Source organism: Beta vulgaris, chromosome 5 (assembly GCF_026745355.1).
Source record: "Beta vulgaris subsp. vulgaris cultivar EL10 chromosome 5, EL10.2, whole genome shotgun sequence".
Lineage (NCBI taxonomy): Eukaryota > Viridiplantae > Streptophyta > Magnoliopsida > Caryophyllales > Amaranthaceae > Beta > Beta vulgaris.
In genome coordinates this window covers 52,802,271-52,821,293 of record NC_079206.1, presented here as the reverse complement: position 1 = coordinate 52,821,293, position 19,023 = coordinate 52,802,271, and the positions used below count along the sequence as shown (strand labels likewise).

The 19,023-nt window shown below is 35.9% G+C and overlaps 3 protein-coding genes across 5 annotated transcripts; 2 read left to right on the top strand and 1 right to left on the bottom strand.

Moving 5' to 3' along the window:
* The first annotated feature begins 347 nt into the window (after window positions 1-347).
* Window positions 348-6,329, top strand: LOC104893942 (protein ENHANCER OF LHP1 1). Of its 2 annotated transcripts, XM_057395171.1 has the most exons (13): window positions 348-756; window positions 2,126-3,237; window positions 3,314-3,490; window positions 3,643-3,756; window positions 4,035-4,139; window positions 4,354-4,488; window positions 4,569-4,624; window positions 4,724-4,826; window positions 4,911-5,027; window positions 5,166-5,292; window positions 5,388-5,518; window positions 5,633-5,746; window positions 5,777-6,329. In XM_057395171.1, exons 1-13 carry the CDS (start codon window positions 477-479, stop codon window positions 6,209-6,211), a joined length of 3,006 nt encoding a protein of 1,001 aa, XP_057251154.1. In that variant the 5' UTR covers window positions 348-476; the 3' UTR covers window positions 6,212-6,329. The 2 variants fall into 2 exon arrangements, with proteins under 2 accessions (XP_057251154.1, XP_010678385.1); XM_010680083.4 differs by having other exon boundaries at window positions 352-756; window positions 5,633-6,329.
* Window positions 6,330-7,817: 1,488 nt separating this feature from the next.
* On the top strand, window positions 7,818-9,767 carry LOC104893943 (hypothetical protein). The gene has a single exon (XM_010680085.4). The coding sequence runs from the start codon at window positions 8,018-8,020 to the stop codon at window positions 9,410-9,412; it is 1,395 nt and encodes a 464-aa protein (XP_010678387.1). The 5' UTR covers window positions 7,818-8,017; the 3' UTR covers window positions 9,413-9,767.
* Window positions 9,768-13,073: 3,306 nt separating this feature from the next.
* On the bottom strand, window positions 13,074-18,611 carry LOC104893944 (uncharacterized). Of its 2 annotated transcripts, none has more exons than XM_010680086.4 (4): window positions 18,153-18,611; window positions 17,425-17,528; window positions 13,562-13,616; window positions 13,074-13,454 (listed from the first exon to the last, which is right to left on the bottom strand). In XM_010680086.4, the coding sequence occupies exons 1-4, from the start codon at window positions 18,209-18,211 to the stop codon at window positions 13,295-13,297; spliced, it is 378 nt and encodes a 125-aa protein (XP_010678388.1). In that variant the 5' UTR covers window positions 18,212-18,611; the 3' UTR covers window positions 13,074-13,294. The 2 variants fall into 2 exon arrangements, with proteins under 2 accessions (XP_010678388.1, XP_010678389.1); XM_010680087.4 differs by having other exon boundaries at window positions 17,425-17,525; window positions 18,153-18,602.
* Window positions 18,612-19,023: the final 412 nt, after the last annotated feature.

The window sequence follows — 19,023 nt, the reverse complement described above, 5'->3', positions numbered from 1 at the left end:
CGGAAAATTGTCGTCGGAAAGTTAGCCGGAAAATTGTCGGTGTTCTTGATGGGAAAGTTAGCCGGAATAATTGCCGGAGTTATTGTGGATGAAAGAGATGTAGGGAGGGAAATACAACCCATGTATACAAATACAAAAATACAGGGCGTTAACTGGAAATTTTAGGGCGGCATTTAGCAAGACGTTGCATAGAACTCTAGAGGACAACCAAAGTAACAAATTTGGGCCATCTTTTTTAGATAAAAAATTTTTTGGGCCATTCTTTTGGTGTGGTGGAATTTTGAATCTTTCCATGTGCGCCAAAAAAAAGACCCCGGGAACCATTTGCACAAATTCCCGCCAAAACCTAATCTCAATTTCAACATTTACCCCCAAAAATTCACATCATAAACCCTAACCAGTAACCATTTCATTCCACAAATCAGAAACACCCCTAAGAAAGAGAGAGAGATAATACAATTATACAACAATTGAAGATGAAAGTGAAAGCAGTGAAGCTAAGAGAAGCTCACAAAAGCAGCAACAATGGCAAACCTTCATTTTGTTCAGTTTTATGGGACAACAAATCTACCCATATTGTTACATCTTCCTCTTCAGATTCTTCTATTTCCATCTATGAACCTCTCCTCCTTTCCACGCCTTTGAGGAATCTCCGTCATCATCGAGACGGCGTTACCGCCATCTCTCTCAGCCCCAACTCCACCTGCCTTGCTTCCGGATCTATTGACCGTACTGTCAAACTATACAAATTCCCAAGTGTGTTTTCTCTTCCTCTTTTTTTTTTTGTATTTTTTTTATTTCTGCATTTTTTTTTTTGTTAGTTTTATGTCTACATTTTTTTATCAAGGGTTGATTTTATATGCTCGTCTGTTAAATTGTGTATGCTGATCTAAAATTTCACAAGAGATAATTTGGTTAAATTGTTAAGAATGTAATTAGATAAGATTAATTTCAATAGAAAATTAGAAATAGATCTGATTTTAAATATGATATTGACATACTTTATCTGTTTTGAAATAAACGAAATACTTCTCTCAAAACTCTACATAAAAGAGAAGCGTTTTATTCATTTTAGAATGACGGAAGTTCTTAGAATTTAAATTGTATTGCCAAATTTATATTATAATCTCATTTATCTCAGATTGTTGGAGTTTGATTATATTGTAGCTATATGTTTTTTAAACGCTGTAGTTTTAATTCAACTGTTTGTGAGCCGGTTGCAGTGCAAATAGTATGCATTTTCATTCTTGTAGTTGTTTGTGATGCTATAAATTGAATTGAATTTGATTGAATTTGATTGAATACTGATATGAATTGTCGGTTGAAGTTTAGGACAAGTTATAGATGAGTAAATTTTGTAGAAAATAATAATCTTTATGTTAGTGGGTGTAGGATTCTGGGTTTCAAGAACGAAAAATGAGATGTTTTCGAGTATCTAGTATGTTTTGTTGCTTTGTACAGGAGTACAAAGCAATGAAGATTAGTTATTGACTATATGATAGCATATTGCAATAAGTTTGTAGTGAATCTATGAACCTTTTGAACAGACTATAGCGGTATATGATGAAACTAGATATTCATAATGTTAATATTGTTGGTGTAGAATAGTGAATTTGCTGCTAGAATGTGTATGTGAAGAAGAAGAAAGGAAATACTTTTGCAATTTTCATAGCCAATTCTGCATTTAGATAACATGCTGCAACTTTATAGTGTTATTGTTCTCGTACAGACTGCATAGAATCTGATTTTACATACAAGTATGACTATTCAAAACTTAAGGTTTTATGTTATTCCAATTTGGGGACTTAAATAAAATCTAGATGTACTATATAACTGAACGATAGCAGGTTTCTCAATTTACCATTTTAATAGGTGTTTTACTCTACAGGGATGTTCAATTTTGGAAAATGAATTTACCTGTAGCGATTAGCTGTGGAGCTACTAGGAATATGTGTTTTGACTTGGGTTCAAATTCAATCTGTCACTTTAGCTTTAAAGTTCCATAATCTAAGTACTTTTAAATTGATTAACTTGTGTGTGAAGTACTTACTTTCTAATGACATTTCATGAAAATTGCATGAAAATCTATTTGCCTGATCGGAGTTTTTTCTCAATTAACTGTCAGGTGGGGAGTTTCAGAACAATATTACCAGATTCACGTTGCCTATTCGCACCCTTGCTTTTAACAAATCAGGAAGCTTGTTGGCAGCTGCTGGTGATGATGAGGGCATAAAGCTCATCAATACTGTTGATGCTACAATCGCAAGAATTCTTAAAGGGCATAAAGGACCCATCACTAGCTTGGCTTTTGACCCTAATAATGAATACCTGGCTTCTCTTGATACAAAGGGAACAGTGATAATTTGGGAACTTCAATCTGGAAATATGTTACATACTCTCAAAGGAGTGGCTCCTGATACAAGTTCAGACATGTCCATCATGAATGCACTTAGCTGGAGTCCTGATGGTGAATATTTATCTGTTCCAGGCCTGAAAAATGATGTGGTAATGTATGACAGAGATACTGCTGAAAAGCAATTGTCGTTGAGAGGTGATCATGTCAAACCTATTTGCTCCTTATCATGGTCACCCAATGGAAAGTATTTGGCTACATCCAGTTTAGATAACCAAGTGCTGATCTGGGATATCCAAAAGAGGCAAGACATTGACCGACAAAAGTTTGATGAAAGGATATGTCATATGGCATGGCAACCAACTGGTAATGCATTAGCTGTTATAGATGTCATGGGGAAATATGGTGTATGGGAGTCGGTAATTCCTTCATCAATGAAGTCTCCTACGGAAGATGTTCCTAACTTACACTCAAAGAGCAGCAACGGACTTCTCTTGTTTGAAGAGGATGAGCAAGAGCCAAGTACCTCTGCTAGTTTAAGTGATCTGGGTGAGGACATCTTCGGAGAAACAGTGTCTCATACCAGCAGCAAAAGATTGCGAAAATCATCTCTCTTGGAAAAAGATATGGAAGAAGACATTGACGAGGAGTTGAATATGTCTCCACGGTTTGAATCACATAAAAGGCCTTCTAAGGTTCACAAAGAACGTTTGGAAGGTGGAGATGGGAAGCCAAAATGCATGATTGTTCAAAATAGTTCAAAGTTACAAGAGCCTTTTCAGCCTGGTTCAACTCCTGTGCAGCCAGGAACAAAAGGCTTTCTGTGCTACAACATGCTCGGAAGCATAACCACCATGCAGCATGATGGATACTCACATATAGAGGTTAAACTATCAACTATATTTTGTTTCTCTTCTCTTATGTGCTGTATGACTTACAAACACGTGCTTTAATTTGCAGATTGATTTTCATGACACAAGTCAAGGCCCAAGAGTTCCAGCAATGACTGATTATTTTGGCTTTTCAATGGCTTCGCTAAATGAGAATGGTAGTGTTCTTGCCAATCCAAGGAAGGGTGAGAAGAATATGAGCACTCTCATGTATCGTCCATTTAGCAGCTGGGCAAATAATAGTGAGGTTAGTTTATTGCTTCTATAACAATCACCCAATATTGTCATCTGTGGCTTCTATAGGCATCAGTCTTTAGAATATGGTATAACCGTATAATGTGTAATGTTAATGTTGCGAACTACTACTGGATGCTCATCATCGTACTTGATGTTGTTTAGTGGTCTATGCGGTTTGAACACGAAGAAGTAAAAGCTGTTGCACTTGGTACTGGATGGGTGGCTGCAGCAACTAGTGCTCAATTTCTCCGCATTTTCACTGAGGGTGGCTTGCAGGTTGGTTTATTGAACTAATCATTTGAAAAACATTTTATAATTCACTTGGTTATAATCAGGAAATAACAGGGAGGGAACCTAATAGCTTAATGGATGTTTGATGATTTAATATTATTGTATGTAATAGTTTCAAAGACATATAACATGCATGCTACTATATGTAAGCTGGTGCATACTTAAAGTGAAGCGGCTTAAAATGAATTAATATGTCTGCCTAGAATAGGTATAATGCTCTGTACTAAATATTTATAATATGTTTGTTTTGGTGATTCTTGCAGAGACACATTATCTCCCTTGATGGACCAGTTGTGACTGCAGCTGGCTTTAAGGATGAACTTGCTGTTGTTATTCATTCTTCACAACCTCTTCCTTCTAATGATCAGGTATTTTTCTTCATGGATTTACTACTTTAATTCTGTTTTGCCTTCTGTTCCAAACTTTATTACTCATCATCACAAATATAGCAAAAAATCACCTAGCATTTATAAAGACTGGTCTGATACTTTTTTCCAACTTAGTCCCAAAGATAAGATAAGGTAAGAATTTATCGTGCCCTAGAACTGATGCATGATTCTCTAAAAATTTGAGTTATTTCAGATGTTAGAGTTCAGAGTATTCAATATTAGCAGTGGAACCCAACCCCTTAAAGGACGCCTGCCATTGTCACCTGGTTCATGCCTAACCTGGTTTGGATTCAGTGAAGAAGGCCAACTGGCTTCTTATGATTCAAAGGTATGCCCCTGAAGGCTCGAGTTTTCTGGCAGTTTTTTGCTCTTTAGTGGCCTTGCTCTAAGATCTCATAAACTTTGTAGGGCGTGCTCAGAGTGTACTCAGATCAGTTTGGTGGGAGCTGGCTTCCTCTGTTCAGGTCTGATATCTTGATCTTTTTTCTCAGTTATTTTAGACTTTTGCTGTTTGTTCTCATTTCTATACCTTTTTAATTGACAATGATAATTTGATTTGGCAGTGCCAGCAAAGTAAAGAAGCCAGATGAAAACTACTGGATGGTTGGTTTAAGTGCTGAGAAGTTGTTTTGTATTGTATGCAAGTCTCCTGATCTGTACCCCAAGGTAGAGTCAAAATGATGTCACACAACTGCAGATACTTCCATCACTCCCTTGTATAGCCTCAGTAATTTTTGTATCTTTTTTCAGGTTTCATCCAAACCAGTTCTCTCGCTACTTGACCTTTCATTTCCTCTTGCATCTTCTGATCTTGGATCAGAGACTCTTGAAAAAGAATTCATTTTCAGGAACACGCGTCTGTTGCAGGTTTGCCTTTTCCCCATTTCTTTCATTCACGACATCCTTGGCATTTATTATTGCTGTGATTTTATGATATTAGTCATATAACTCTCTTTTTGCTTAAGCACAATTGGTAGGGACTTAAAAGTTTTCTTCCTTGTTCAGATTCAGAAAACAATTGATGAAACAGAAGCCGCTGGTATGGATTGCACTCTACTCGACGATGAGGCTTTCAATATGGAAGCAGCACTTGATAGGTGCATATTGAGGCTTATTGCATCTTGCTGCAATGGTATGATAAATAAATGTTGATGTTTGATGTGATCCTCTCCTTCCCGAATCTATGCAACTTTTTTTGTTAATTTGTGATTCTTCTCAATTTGTCAGGTGATAAGCTGGTACGAGCTACAGAACTTGTAAAACTTTTAACCATGGAAAAATCAGTTAGGGGAGCCATAAAGCTAGTCACCACTCTGAAACTTCCAAACTTAGCAGAAAGGTTCAACGACATCTTAGAGGTATGTTCTTGCAAATGCTAGTTATTTATAATCTTCTTGAAATTGAATTAATAAAACGTTACAAGGTTTAAATCACCAACATACATAAGTTCAAAACTGTTTTGTTTCATTCAGGAGCGGATGCTCAATGATACAACCAAGAATGTGGCGCATTGTCACCCTAACCCCCGTGCTGATACATCTACTCGAACAAACACCATGGACAAGTCGTTCATCTCTCCTAACACCATGGACAAGTCGTTCATCTCTCCTAACACCTCTACTGAAAAGTCCATTAGCAGAAACAACACCTTGAGTAATAATTTGAGTTCAAACTTAACGAATGAGCCATCGGAACCCATCACTCCTTCACCCACACCGAAATTTACAGCTCCTCTCTTCCCTAAGAAAGCAAAGATCCAGGAAGGAAGCAGTTTTAGAATGGCGAAAACTGAGCAGAACATATCAGGTGGTTTGACTAATGTACAGAAAGCTACTGACATCACAAAAGATGCTGTTAATGATAGTGTAGGGAGGCAAGATATTGCTGCTGATCTAACAAAGAAAGTAAGATTTCCTGGTGCTTCTAATCCATTTGCTAAATCAGGAATTGACTCGGATGTACGTCCAAAAAACCCATTTGCAAAGTTAGCAAATGCTCAAGAGAAATCCTCGCTGCTTGATTCCATCAAGAAGATGAAGACAGTCAGCTAGAATGTAGAAGAGTTTAGAGATTGTATAATGTATATAATTTAATTCTTCAAATTACGTAGTTTCTGAGGTTTTCTTTTTAGCGTGTTAAGTAATATAATGATCTTGCAAATTTCACATTGTTCTAAGTTGCAGAATCTTCCGCCTGAGTATGATGGATCAACTAAAATTAGTTGGGTTATGCCTAATCTCTACTAATTATCTATTAATCATAATTAGTTTCAGTAATTTGTCAAGGTACATGTCTGGAGCTAATTTGACTACTCAACCTTAATTGATTTAGACCTACCAGTAAATTAAGGCTTATAAGCAATCAAGTTATGATATGGGATCTTCATTAAAGTTTGCTATAAATGTTATTCTACTGTCCATATGACCTTTAAGATTGAGGGATTACAATTTAGCATCTTATACTCAACCCCTAATCCCTATCCTTCACAACACACAGCATGAAAGTGCTTAGGTACTTCAATTATAATAATTGACTAATTGAGACATAATATGAGAACTCGAATTTGGGGGAAAAAAATAATACTTAAACCCATATATTAAAATCAAAAAATTGTGCCAATAATCGAATTTCAACATAAATTACAGAGCTTGGGCTATGACCGCAAACAAGCTCAGGGATCCATGATGGGCCGAGCGAAAGCCAATTCCATGACCGCCAAAGCTAACTCTGCAACTTGCTTGAGATAATCCTCTGCTAATAATCGACGGCCTCAATTGGATAGAGAGAAAAAAATCGAGTGTGTGGTTTGAATTGGGGAAAATTGATGAAGATGATGTTTCATTGAATAGAGAGAGAAAAAAATATTGCGTGAAATTCAAAAAATCGAGTGTGGTTTGATTTGGGAGAAATATCATCACACGCATCGCGTGCATTAAAAGCTAGTATATATATGTATATTAGGTTTTATCTCTTTCCATGTGAGAGTTTGCGGACTTTATTTTTGGTTGTTGTGTGATTCTAAAGGTCGATTCGTTGATCGAAATTTGTGCATAGTAAAACAGATGTCATTATTCTGTTTACAAGCACTTGAATTAAATCCAATTCTAATTCAAAATTATAAAAGATGTATAGACCCCCTTCTAAAATGTTGCATTAGACAACAATGTGAAATACAAAGGGTTTTTAGGTGTTAGATCTCCTCAATTATTGTGGTTTTGCCATATTAGAATTGTGTTTATTTCAAATTTATATGTATTAACTAGTGTTGACTTCTATTACAGATGTCGTGTGACTTTAAATCAATGAATGAATTTTAATTTTTTTTTAAAACATTTATTATTTTGTAACTCTTTGAGTCAGAAGCATACGGAGAAGCCTAGGCTCTATTGTTCTAAATTGAATTAAACTTTTTTTTATTGATTATAATTGAACTTTATTTATTAAAATTAATTTAAGGTTATATTTTTATTGAAAATTTAAGGATATGTTCTTTTCACCTTAGAAAAAAGTTTCAGTCTCATTAGGTTTGATTCGGTCGAGTTAGATGAAAATATATAGTGAAATAAGAGATAATCAGATTCGATAAAGTCTAATAAATTTATTTAAGATAAGTTGGGAGTGAAAAACAAAGAAAAACAAGGAAAAGCAAGTGCAACATTTGAAGTGAGTTTCCTGCCATTCGTCAAGTCACGAAAGATCCGAGGAAACAGGCTCCTTCAAAACACCGAAAAGAGGGTTAACACTTCCACATTTCTAGTTTCTAATTTCTAAGCTACTCATACTCGTTTTCCTTGTTTATTTCTCTCTCTTCTTTTTCCCTCCACATCTCTAGTAATAACACCCCTTTTCCTTCATCAATGGCGGAAGTTTCTTTCCTCCATTTTCCCGAAGAAGACCACGATTTGTTCGTTGATAACGACTTATTATTAGATGAGATCTCCACCCTTGATTCCTTCCCATACTGGTCCCAAATCGCAGATTCCGATTCTCTCTCTTCTCGCCGACACGACGACGAAATATTCGCGCCCAATTCTTCGATTAATATTACGAGACCTCCAAACGGATCTAATTTTGCTGCCGACACCATTGAAGATCGAAACAATCAGGTAAATTTTGTTATGGATTTGTTTCATCAACGCGTTGAGCAATCTCAGGTTGTGGGTGGTTGTGAATTTGTGTCGGAAACTGTAAATGATTTGAATTTTGGGGTAATTGAGGATAATTATGATGTGGGTGTTAATTCTTTGGACTTGGATTTGCGGTTAGAGAGATTAGGGTTAGGGTTAGGGTTAGAAGATGATGACAGAGATGGGTTTCGATGTGGTGCCTTTATGCTTTCGGATTACAGAGACGAGTTTTACGTTGCGAGGAGAGAAAGTGGGAATGGAAGTAGGGATGAGAATGAGATAAATAATGAAATTTCGTGTAGTTCGTCTAGGGTTAGTGGTTTAATGGTGGTTGGGATCGATTCGGATGATGATGATGAGGAGGAAGGGAATGGGATGTTTCGATTTCATGTGCATTCTGAAGAGGAAGATTTTGTAGTTGATAATTTGAATGATGATGATGATGATTTGAGCATTCCACTGCAATGGGATTCTTTTCAATTGGAGGATGATCTTGGCGGCGTTAATAATGATTTGGAGTGGGAAGAGGTGGATGATAGAGTTGATGAAAGAGAAGTATTGAGTGTTGTTGCTGATCATGATGAAGATGGGTCGATTTCGGTTTTGCCTATCTCAGAGCCTGAGGAAGAAAATGAGGTTGAGGAAAGAGGGAGAGGGTTGGGGAATGTGGCATGGGAGGTGCTGTTGAATGTTAACAATTTAGGGAGAAATCCTGAGATGATGGCAAATGATGATGACGATGACGATATTGGGCCTTACTTTGGTGACAATGATGATCTCCTTAATGCTGCAGAGTATGAGTTGACGTTTGGGCAGTTTGCTGAGAGTGAGAATGCTTCCTTGAACCGCCCCCCTGCTTCGAAGGTTGTTGTTGAGAAGCTCCCTTCAGTGATCACTACTAAAGAGGATGTGGTGAATGAGAAAGCACTTTGTGCTGTATGTAAGGATCAGATAGAGATTGGAGAGGATGGAAAGCAATTGCCTTGTTTACATCGGTATCATGGTGATTGCATCCTCCCATGGCTTGGGATCCGAAACACGTGTCCTCTATGTCGGTATGAATTGCCTACCGATGACCCTGATTACGAGCAGAGGAGGACCCGAACAGCAGCTCGTATCCTATGATTTGTTCAAAAAGAAAGGAATGCTATAGGTTTCACACAATGTAGATAAAAAGCTTATCTTGGAAGAGTGATTTTTTTTAGGTAAGGATAGCAAAACTCAATCAATATGTATATTTTTTCTGTTTGATTTGTTGTGTTTAGACTGTAGTAACTTGATTTTTCATGTTAATGTGTGAAGTTTGAACCCATTCAAACATATTAGGTTTGGCAATTCCCGGTGTAATTATTATCTTGAGACTTTGATACAACCTCATTGAGGATTGCCATGCCGCAGGTTTTGGTCAGAAGATACTAACTAAAAATTATGTCATCATTTTATTAGTAAACACAATAAAGATTTGGGTTTTTGTCTTTCATTGTAAATTTTCTGAATTTCTGTCATTTTCCATGTTCATATGGAGCCTAGGACTTGTTCAAATGGAAATTAATTATGTGCTGGTTTTGTGTTGATCTTCCTCCTAGATCAGTATTAAATACTACTATGTCATTATATGACTGTGCCTTGTGTAAAATATTGGAGATTATAGGTGATGGAACAAGTTACCTTGAATTTTCTGGTAATCAGTTCTTTGAATATGATATAGATTAGTCTGACTAGTCATGTAGATATGGATTATTATGGATCTGTTGTCTAGTAATTCTTGTGTAAGACACCTTACCATAAAATTAGTGTAAGTCAACCTTCCTTTACCATAAAAGGGTCACTTTGTAAGTTAAAGAAGGGTTATTACTTATTCTATGAGTTTAAGGGGTCATTTTTAGGGATGGCAGTGGGGCGGGTCAAGTAGGAGACCCGCCCCATCCCTGTCTAAGTGGGGCGGGGATCTTGGACGGAGATGGGTCTAGGTTTGGCGGGGATGAGGATTAAAATCCTACCCGTAATGAGTGGTGGAGCAGGTATGGATTTTATGCTATCCCCGCCCGTTTCGCCCCACCTCAGCCTGCCCCACATATATATGATTAAAATTCTATTTGTATACTTATATTATAAATAATTTTATCTCGCAAAATAGAAATATGTGGGTATGACGCAGGTACGAAGCGAGTGCAGATACCTATGCGGGTGCTGGGGTGGGGATGAAGTGGGTACGACGTGGGTAAGGATACCTATGTAGGTGGTGGGGTTAAGATGGGTATAAATACGTACCTGGTGGGGTGGGGATGAGTCTGAAATTTTCCCCCGCAATGAGTGGTGGAGCGGGGATGGGGATTGGAATTTTATGCAGGTGCGGGTGTAGAGGTACCATCCTCTGTATCCGTCCCGCCCAATTGTCATCCCTAGTCATTTTTACCATAACTGACCCTTTAGAACAAGTCACCTACATCTTACTATAAATCATGGCATGACAACATTTCAGGCTTTCATGCGGAAGAAGATCCTCTCCAACCAGGAAAATTTATTATTGTTGTTATTTTGGTAGGTTTATTATGTTTTAATAACATAGACGTCACGATATGGAAGATAGGCAATGTAGAGAATCTGTGATACATATTGCACTATAAATCGTTTTCTTCTTGGTGTGGGCATCATCATATAGCGTTAGATGGTACTATGGCAGTGAAGTAGAAGCATTTTCTCATGTGATTCATAGTATCTTTACAATTTTTTTCTTTCTTTCTTAGGGGTTCTAGTATCTAAACTTTGACCCTTAAGTATCTTTTATTGATAAAATCATAGCAATTAAATATGATAAAATACTCATTTGAGACGAATCAAATAAGATTTCACATAATTATACTTTTTCTTACACATTTACACATTGAGAAGAATTTAAAAGATTCTCTCTAACTGTAATGTCAAGTCTAAATAGGAAGAATAAAAAATATAAAACGAGTATTTTTGAACACCTATTGATATTTGGTGTTTGGATCCTCTAGAGTTCTAAAATAACTCTACAAGGTACAGTTTGAGCAATATCAATCATGGAATAAAAAATCAATGGCTGATATATTATTTTTTCAAAATCCTTCCTATTTTTTCTCATCAAAATCCCCCTCTTCCCACCAAGGACCCTTGGGTTTATTGATATGACTTCCTATTTCCCATATGGGAGACCAAAGTTCAAATTTAGGTGGAAGCAAAAATTCAATATTGTTGTGGAGGGGGGAGGGGAGATTGGGGATTGGGGCTTGTTGGGCCTCTAGGTGAGTGGTCCTGTGTGAGACAGTCTAGAGAAAATTCATCTTACCACGGATTTTCGAAAGGGGTCCAAAAAAAACTTATTCTCTTCCCACTAATTTGAGCCATTGATTTTAATCGATATAGTTTAGATACAACTCTATCTTGTAGAGTTTTATTAAACTTGTAGAGGATCCGAAGTCCGGACTTGGATATTTGCACCAGGCCACATTATCGTGGCTACTTATGCTTCTTAATACACATACTATTTTCTTGTAGTTTTCTACGTTTATTCCGTTGGCATTTTGATAAACTAGGAGTACTTGAATACTGATATGCTTCATATTTGCTCTTGATTGTACAAGGCTAACACTAGGAGTACTTGTGTCGCTTGTCCTTTTCTTTTACTCTTGTACTCTCTCTCGGTCTCACATTATTTGTCACAGTTTCTTCTTGGGTAAATCATTTGTCCATTTTTTTCCAAAAACTTGTGCAAAAAGTTCTTTTTGGCAATAGAAGGGATTACGGAGTAAATTATCTCTATTATAGAAAGAAAGAGGATGGGACATAAAAAATGATAAATCTTTTTATACTCTCAAGTAATAAAATATAAATTCACCATCTTTTACCATTATACTCTCAATTAACAAAATATTTACATCATTCTTGATTTATTTGTTTTCAAAAAAACAGAACAAAAATATACAATAAACTTATGAACAATTTTTTGTATATATTATTACGCAATTGACCTTTTGTTTGTTTTCATACACATCGCGTGCATACAAGACTAGTCTCTATTATGACAACACATAGGGATAATAAAAGATTAAAAAAGAAAAAAATTAAAAAGTTAACTACCTGTTTTAACTAAAAGAATTAAAATACTATATCTCTATTTTTATTATTACATCAAGAATTTTATATACTTTAACATGCATCGCCGCACAGACATATAAGACTGCTACTATTAAGGGTAAAGATGCCATCATGGTAATTGTCAAGTGCCTAACAATTAGCTATTTAGAGTTTTTCTGTCCGAAATGGAATAATCATTATGCCCAGGCAAACTTATAAATAGTATACACTATATCACCACACACTCTTTTTGATTAGGTACGTATAAGTATAACTGGCTTGGTTAAGTGATAATGACAAACTACATTGGAGTCGCTTGGAAGCAAGAACTGCTCTTTATTACTAACAAAAACTTTATACACCGTCTGTTTCGAATTACTTGCTACACTTTGACAATTTCACTATTATTTTACGAGGTTTAACCATGCATTATTTACTATTAAATAAAATCAAATGTTGTAATATATTATTAGATCCTTTTCAATGTATATTTACATAAAATTAAATGTTATAATATGTTGTTGAATACTTCTCAATGTATATTTTTATAAAATCAAATTTTTTATAGTGTAACGAATAAAAAGAAAACAAAGGAAGTATATTACTTCTCGCAACTGTAACTGACAATGGAGAGACTGAGGAAAAATGGTTGAGAAAATCAGAAAGTGTTGTTTATGCAAAAAACTGCAGAGGAACCAATTTTTATTATCTACGGTGGATACTTGTGAAAATGTAGATTGTGATGTATGAAATGCAACCAGATAGAAAAATGGAGTTGCTAATTTTTCAACAACTCCATGTATTTCCTCTATGTCTTTGCATGAATAAATATGTCATACAAATGCAGGAGATCCTTTACATGAAGAATCATCAACATGAGCTGCTTTATTTTTTCTTTGATAAAAATCATGAAGTGTTCTTTTTAAGCGGAGTTACACTGCCATTTGGAATATTAGGGGAAGTTTCTGGCTCAGAAGCAGAAGGCATTTCTTCTGCACAAGCCAAATCATTGTCTGAGTCTACAAAACTCTTCGCCGGATCCGCATACGATCGAGTCGGAGACCACCTGAGATGATGAAAGCCACAACAAAACTTAGCCACTAGATTAACCAAACTTGAAATATTGTTCTGTACCAACAACTATCAGAAGACTCAGGCATTATTTGCTTGTACCTGCTTGCTTTGACGGTTTCATTGCCTACTGTGACTGCAAGGTCATATATTTCACCTGTACATAGAAATATGCACCGTTCTACATCAATAATAAGTTTACGGAGTTAACTATATAAGGCATAGTAAGTCTTATATATTTCTTAATCCACTTCTTGCATACAAATATCTTACCGAAATAAAACCAATAGAATAACCAAAGAACAAATTTGAAATAGTTAAATAAGATCATGCAAATATTACAAACCACAATTATAATATTGATAGTAGCCTAGAGTTTAAATGCGTTATTGTGTTAAATTCAGGTTACAAAGTTCAACCATAACGACCAGTCGACTATCTTGTTTAATGGAAGGGTCTTGTTGTGTGAATTAGCTTCATTGTTAAAAACACTAACTCAAATCCACTAATTTTGTGTTGCATTTGAGTCACATTAGCGAGTCGTGTCACATTTTGCCAATTCTAAGTAGAATTCAATTTCTTAGTCCCATTTTCAGTAAGCAACGTACTATAACACACATGTACACAAAAGTAGGATTTGGATTGATTATATGGTGTTCTTAAGTGGCTTCAACCCTCTTTTGGCTTTTTCATTTATTTTTGCACTAACTAATAAAAACAAATAGCTAATTCTACCAAAAACTTCCATAAACAACAATAGTCAAACTACCAAATCGATATACTTCTTAAAATGGCATGGTGACACAAAATTTATATTTTTTTTTTCTTTATGAAGGATCCAAATAATAATAAAGAAAGAACCTTTCACCCACCCTTCAAAGAGTTACCCCAAAACCCACTAGCTACAATAAAAAAATATTAGTCTTGTATACACGTGATGCGTGCGAAAACAAATAAAAGATCAATTGCGTAATAAAATATACGAAAAATTGTTTATAAAGTTTATTGTATATTTTTTCTTCTGTTTTTTTAAAACCAATAAATCAAGGATAATGTAAATATTTTGTTAATTGAGAGTATAATGGTAAAAGAGTAAATTTGAATTTTATTACTTAAGGATATAAAAGGGTTTACCATTTTTAAAGGGGTTGTCCCCCTACTCTTTCCTTATATAATAGAGATACCTCATCATTAACAATTAAATAAGAAGTCAAATAAAACACCTAAATCTCTGTGACAATCGAACTATATTAATTAATAGGGATGTACAGAGTAATAACAGTCGGTCAAACCAACCAAATTAAACAATCAACAGCCAACAACAACTACCAAGTACCAATTGCCAAACAACCCCATTCTCTCTCCTATTGTAACTCAAGAAAGCCATAAAGAGTTTCCAAATAAAAGTAGACCTGGTCATTGGGCGGGTCGGGTCAGGATCAGTGCGGATCGGAAGCAGATCGGGTCATAAGAAGGTCGCCTCGTGAAGGGTCGGGTCAAATAGGTAGTGGGCCGATAGCAGGTCGATAATGGACGGACCGACTAACGAGCAAGAAAAACAAGAAACAAAAAGAGCCAAAAGTGAGTTTAAATAAATGTGAATTCGAATATGTAATTGTTTTTACAAAACCTATTTTATTTTTCAAAATTATTGGATTTCTTTATTAGCCTTATAATGACCCTATCCAATACAGCCTTGTATAAAAGCCCTATAATTTTGACCCTAACCTTTCTACCATTGGACTACTCTATCCAATATCCAAGTATACTCCAAAGTTGAGCGACTATACTCCAACCCCTTCATATAACCTTGACACATTGACATAGGTATAAGACATAAGTAGTTGACATTTCATTTTGAACAAAGACAAAAAAAATTATGACCTCAGCCGTGGAGGAAAGAGACTTATCCATTAATCTACTTCAATCTTATGACTTCTTTTCCCAAAATAAAGATGCCATTATTGGTAATGTAATGGAAATTGCATGACTTAAGTTACATTGATATAAATGCATGGTAAAATTGATATTACTGATCCCCATATGTCTGGCTAACATCTTTTTTTCACATCCAATTGACACTCCATATAAACCAATTGCAATAGTTGTCCATGACTCGCTCAATGTAGGAGACATAACATATCGGAAGTATTGCCTGAACCATTAACTAGTATTACTTTAGATAGAGTGTCTTGAGAGTTAGAGAAACCAACACTATTATCAGCTAAGTACCTTCTCTAGACATAATTTTGTTGCAATAAATCCAAATCCTTCCATTCCCCTCCTCCCTCCTGGTTGCCAGCCATAAGGTGTAATCACTAGTCAGCACCACAAATTTTGCTAGCCAACAATTACAACCGTACTCCGATTATCAATCGATGTCCTCCGGACTCCCCCTCCCCCTTTATGTTTCATGAGTATCAGCAGGTAGGAGCAGTTTACACTTCAGTTAAACCAAATTCTCTTAATCCCTCACAAAAATGTAAACTTCCACAGATTTCTTCATCATTTTATATATGTCCAACAAATGACGAGCAGAAAGTTGGAAATTGCTATTCTGTCGGGATAAGCAAGAATTTAGTTGGAATTGAGTTTCATGGGTTTATTTCCAAAAGTAATTTGCCTTTTGCAACTCTAATGATTAAATTCGTCATTCTGTTTTATTAACTGCACACAATCAAAACCTGAGAAGTTGTCATCACTAATTTGAACTCTGCAACACTAGGCAGAGAAACAATTTCAAAGGACTGACAGGTAGACAGTACAAAAAAAACAGCTCAAAATTTCTTATTCACTCGGCATTCCTAGTACAGGCAGGCATCCCAAAGACTAGAATCAAAGCCTACACTCCCTCACTCAAAATTTTATACCTCTCCATATTATTTAGTCCCGTGTTAGCAAAGTGTTTATTACTCAAACAACTTCCTGGACTTCCAATGTACTAACATACTATTAACTAATGCCTACTCATTAAATGTCATGCTTAATATTTATATAATCAACATGAAGAACGGAGGTGTTCGGTAAACTGCTTTTGGATGGCTTTTTCATGTGGTCAAACAGCCAAAAAAATGTTTGGTAATTGACTTCTTGGGTAAAAGCCAAAAGTTGGTCTAAGTAGTTTTCTTGCTTAGCTTTAGCCTTTGCATTCATTTTGCAATAATTTTTTTTGGACTCTCTTTCGGGAACCCGTGGTAAGATGAATTTCCTCTGGGCTGCTCTCGCACAGGATCACTCACCCAGATGCCCAACAAGCCCCAACCCCCTAACTATATTGAAATTTTGCTTCTACCAAAATTTGAACTTTGGTCTCCCATGTGGAAGATAGGAAGTCATATCATTGGACCCAGGGTTTCTTGGTTTCATTTTGCAATAATTAGCCAACATTAACGGCTGATTTTACCAAATACTCGTATAAACAGCCAAAAGTTAAACAACCAACATAAAAAGCCAATCAAAACAGTCTGTCAAACTAGCCAAGTAAAATAGCCAACAACCAACCGCTAACAACCATTTGTCAAACACCCCCAACATCTTTTCGGACCATTGTTACCTAATTCCCTAATTCCCCCGCGAATTGCGAATTATGATCGTTTTGGTTCATTTTTGGCCTATTTTGGTCGAATTGGCGAATTTAAATGGCGAATTAGGTAACACTCTTTGGGACAGAAGGAGTATTACATAGGTAAGATTGTAAGAATATCAGCAATATTCATAAGCAGTTTACCTCCAAGGATGAGGAGCTAGCTCATGTGGTAGAGCACTCCCCTCTGATCTCTAAGGTCAGGGGTTCGATCCTTACCCCCAGCATTATATTGGGGTATTTTCTTAGCATGCTTTGCATGCATTATCAGCCAATGTGCTGGTAGTTCCTACAAGGCTAGTAGCCTTGATAGGGGTTAGCCCTTGGTCTGACTTAATTTCCCAATCAAAAAAAAAAAAAAAAAAAAAAAAAAGCAGTTTACCTCCATAGATATCCTTGTCCGAGAAGTATTTTGCCCTCAAGTAGCTAGCATAACTAGCTTCATACTTCTCATACTTCAACATTTCCTCGGGCGTGAAACACCTGCTAAATATGAACAATGGTGGCTGAATGCATATTACCTAACTTAGCATGACAACTGAAACAATCAATGTCTAGTGTACATATTTTATGAAGCACCTGCTAGATATGAACAATGGTGTCTGAATGCGTATTACTAACTTAGCATGACAACTGAAAAAATCAATGTCTAGTGTACATATTTTATCATACACCCGCGAGGCTGCGAATATGGTACACCTAAAACTATTTTTATTTTATTTTTCTCATCAGCAAGAAGGAGTGTTCCACATTAGCAAATAACAAATCAGTTTCGGGTATACCATGTTTATGCTATACCCGTGTATGATAGTGTGTATGTGTAGTCACCCAACGGATGTCAATTCCAAACCAAAAAACAGTTCTATGTGCCTTTCCATTGAATAAATTTATCAAAAATTATTGACGATTTAACACCCCAAATTACGACTTCCAAAACCTATATTTGACCTCCTGAAACTAAAATCCTATTAGTGTTAAATCCTAAAATCAATTTTTCAGCTAACCCCTAAATTCCATCACTTTTCCATAAAATCTCCAAAGAACAACTGCAATATTTTCCAATTTAATCAATAATTTACAAAAAAGAAAAGGAGAGAGAAAAAAATTTACTGAAGCGTATCAGGAAGATGGGACTTGCTTTCGGGCACAGTAGAATCACCGGTATCCATGTGCCGTAAAATCTTGTTCTGGTGATTCTTTTCTTCTGAGAAATTTCAGAACCAATTCAACAAACAAGTTGAACAACAACGAAAATGGCGGATGGAGAGAGACGCTAAGGGAAAGGAAGGTTGAGAAATTTGAGGAGAGAGAGAGAGAGAGAGAGTGAGATGGAGGTTGAAGGAGACTGATTAGTGATTACGGGTCGAATTGGATGTTGTGTATTTTTTGAATTTCTGCCGCCATTGATTGATTTTTGTAATCTTCTACTAAAATACAAGTAGAAGTAGGGTGTTGAGTTGGGAAGAATCTGATTTTTCCTTTTTTGTTTTGTGATAAATTTTGGAATATCAAGCATGTTTTTTTGTCGACTAGAAAAATGTTGTCTTTTTAACTTTTTTTTGAAGGCCAAAGAAGCATAAATTATAAGAGTATCTACAATGGACTAGTTAGTCTTGAAGGGCCTGTTCTCTTCGGCATAAAACAACTGAATTGAATTGAACTGAACTGAATTGAACTGAACTGAACTGAATTGAACTGAACTGATCTGAACTGAACTGAACTGAACTGAAATGAATAGTGATATGTGAGAGTAAAAGTATTGTCAAGAGCTGAACTGAACTGAACTGAACTGAACTGGTCTGAACTGAACTGAACTGAATTGAACTGAACTGAATTGAACTGAACTGAACTGAACTGAACTGAACTGAAAATAAACTGGAGAGAACAGGCTCGAAGTTTTTTTCTTTCTCTCTCCTTTCCTCCTTCCTCACATCCCACTAAAACTGCCACTAATTCATAGTTTTTTTTTTCTCACAATGGT